General features: G+C 52.6%; 1 protein-coding gene across 1 annotated transcript; it reads left to right on the top strand.

Annotated features, from left to right (window-relative positions):
• Positions 1 to 106: 106 nt before the first annotated feature.
• Positions 107 to 644, top strand: PPTG_20363 (hypothetical protein; the record flags this gene model as incomplete). Its single annotated transcript, XM_008919023.1, has 2 exons — positions 107 to 221; positions 458 to 644. Coding segments are annotated over 2 exons (300 nt in total), but the record flags the coding sequence as incomplete, so codon positions are not given.
• Between the last annotated feature and the right edge of the window lie 115 nt (positions 645 to 759).

A 759-nucleotide genomic window follows, 5' to 3' on the forward strand; every position in this document is an offset into this window, starting at 1 on the left:
CGCATCAAGACGGGAGCATTTCAAAAGATGATCCTTTCGTTTGTGGGGGGATGTGTCTCCGTACCTCTACGAGAAGTACGTGGTGTCCGCGACTGGCAAATTCACGATGGAGGCGCTCGTGCTAGGAGGCAACACGTTCCGTAACTTCCCGAGCGCTCGCTACGCCACGGATATTGCTTTCCAGCAGAGCAACATGCCGATCGGCCAAATGAAAGAACGGGGTGCGTACTACAGTGCCAAACATCATCTTCACGGCTATAAAGTCGAGGTGTCTGTGCTTCCTAATGGCCTTGCACTCAACTGCACGGCGCATTACCCTGGCAGAGAAGCGGATATCCAGATTCTCCGCAACAACCACGAGTTTCACCTCCAACATCTTTTTAAGAGCTCGATGGAGACTGAGCTAGCAGATGAAGGCCGCTAACGACTGAGCATCCCGACTCGTCGGCTGTTCTAGCTGATAAGGGGTACCAAGGACTTGCCGCTGACTTTCGCGCCATCACGACTTTCAAGAAGCAGCCGCTGCGGGAGTTGACCCTGGAGCAAGTGGAGATTAATGACCGCATTGCCCACGACCGCGTCCTCGTGGAGAACTATTGCGGTCGGCTCTGCACGCTATGGGCAATGTGCTCAGACAAATACCGGTGGGATGAAGGCAACTACAACATGTTTTTTTCGTGCGTGTGTAGCTCTCACCAATTTTCATGTGCGAATTCTTCCACTACGCAGTGAAGATGGTACCAACTACCACAACTACTT

Source organism: Phytophthora parasitica, assembly GCF_000247585.1.
Source record: "Phytophthora parasitica INRA-310 unplaced genomic scaffold supercont2.439, whole genome shotgun sequence".
Taxonomy (NCBI): domain Eukaryota; phylum Oomycota; class Peronosporomycetes; order Peronosporales; family Peronosporaceae; genus Phytophthora; species Phytophthora nicotianae.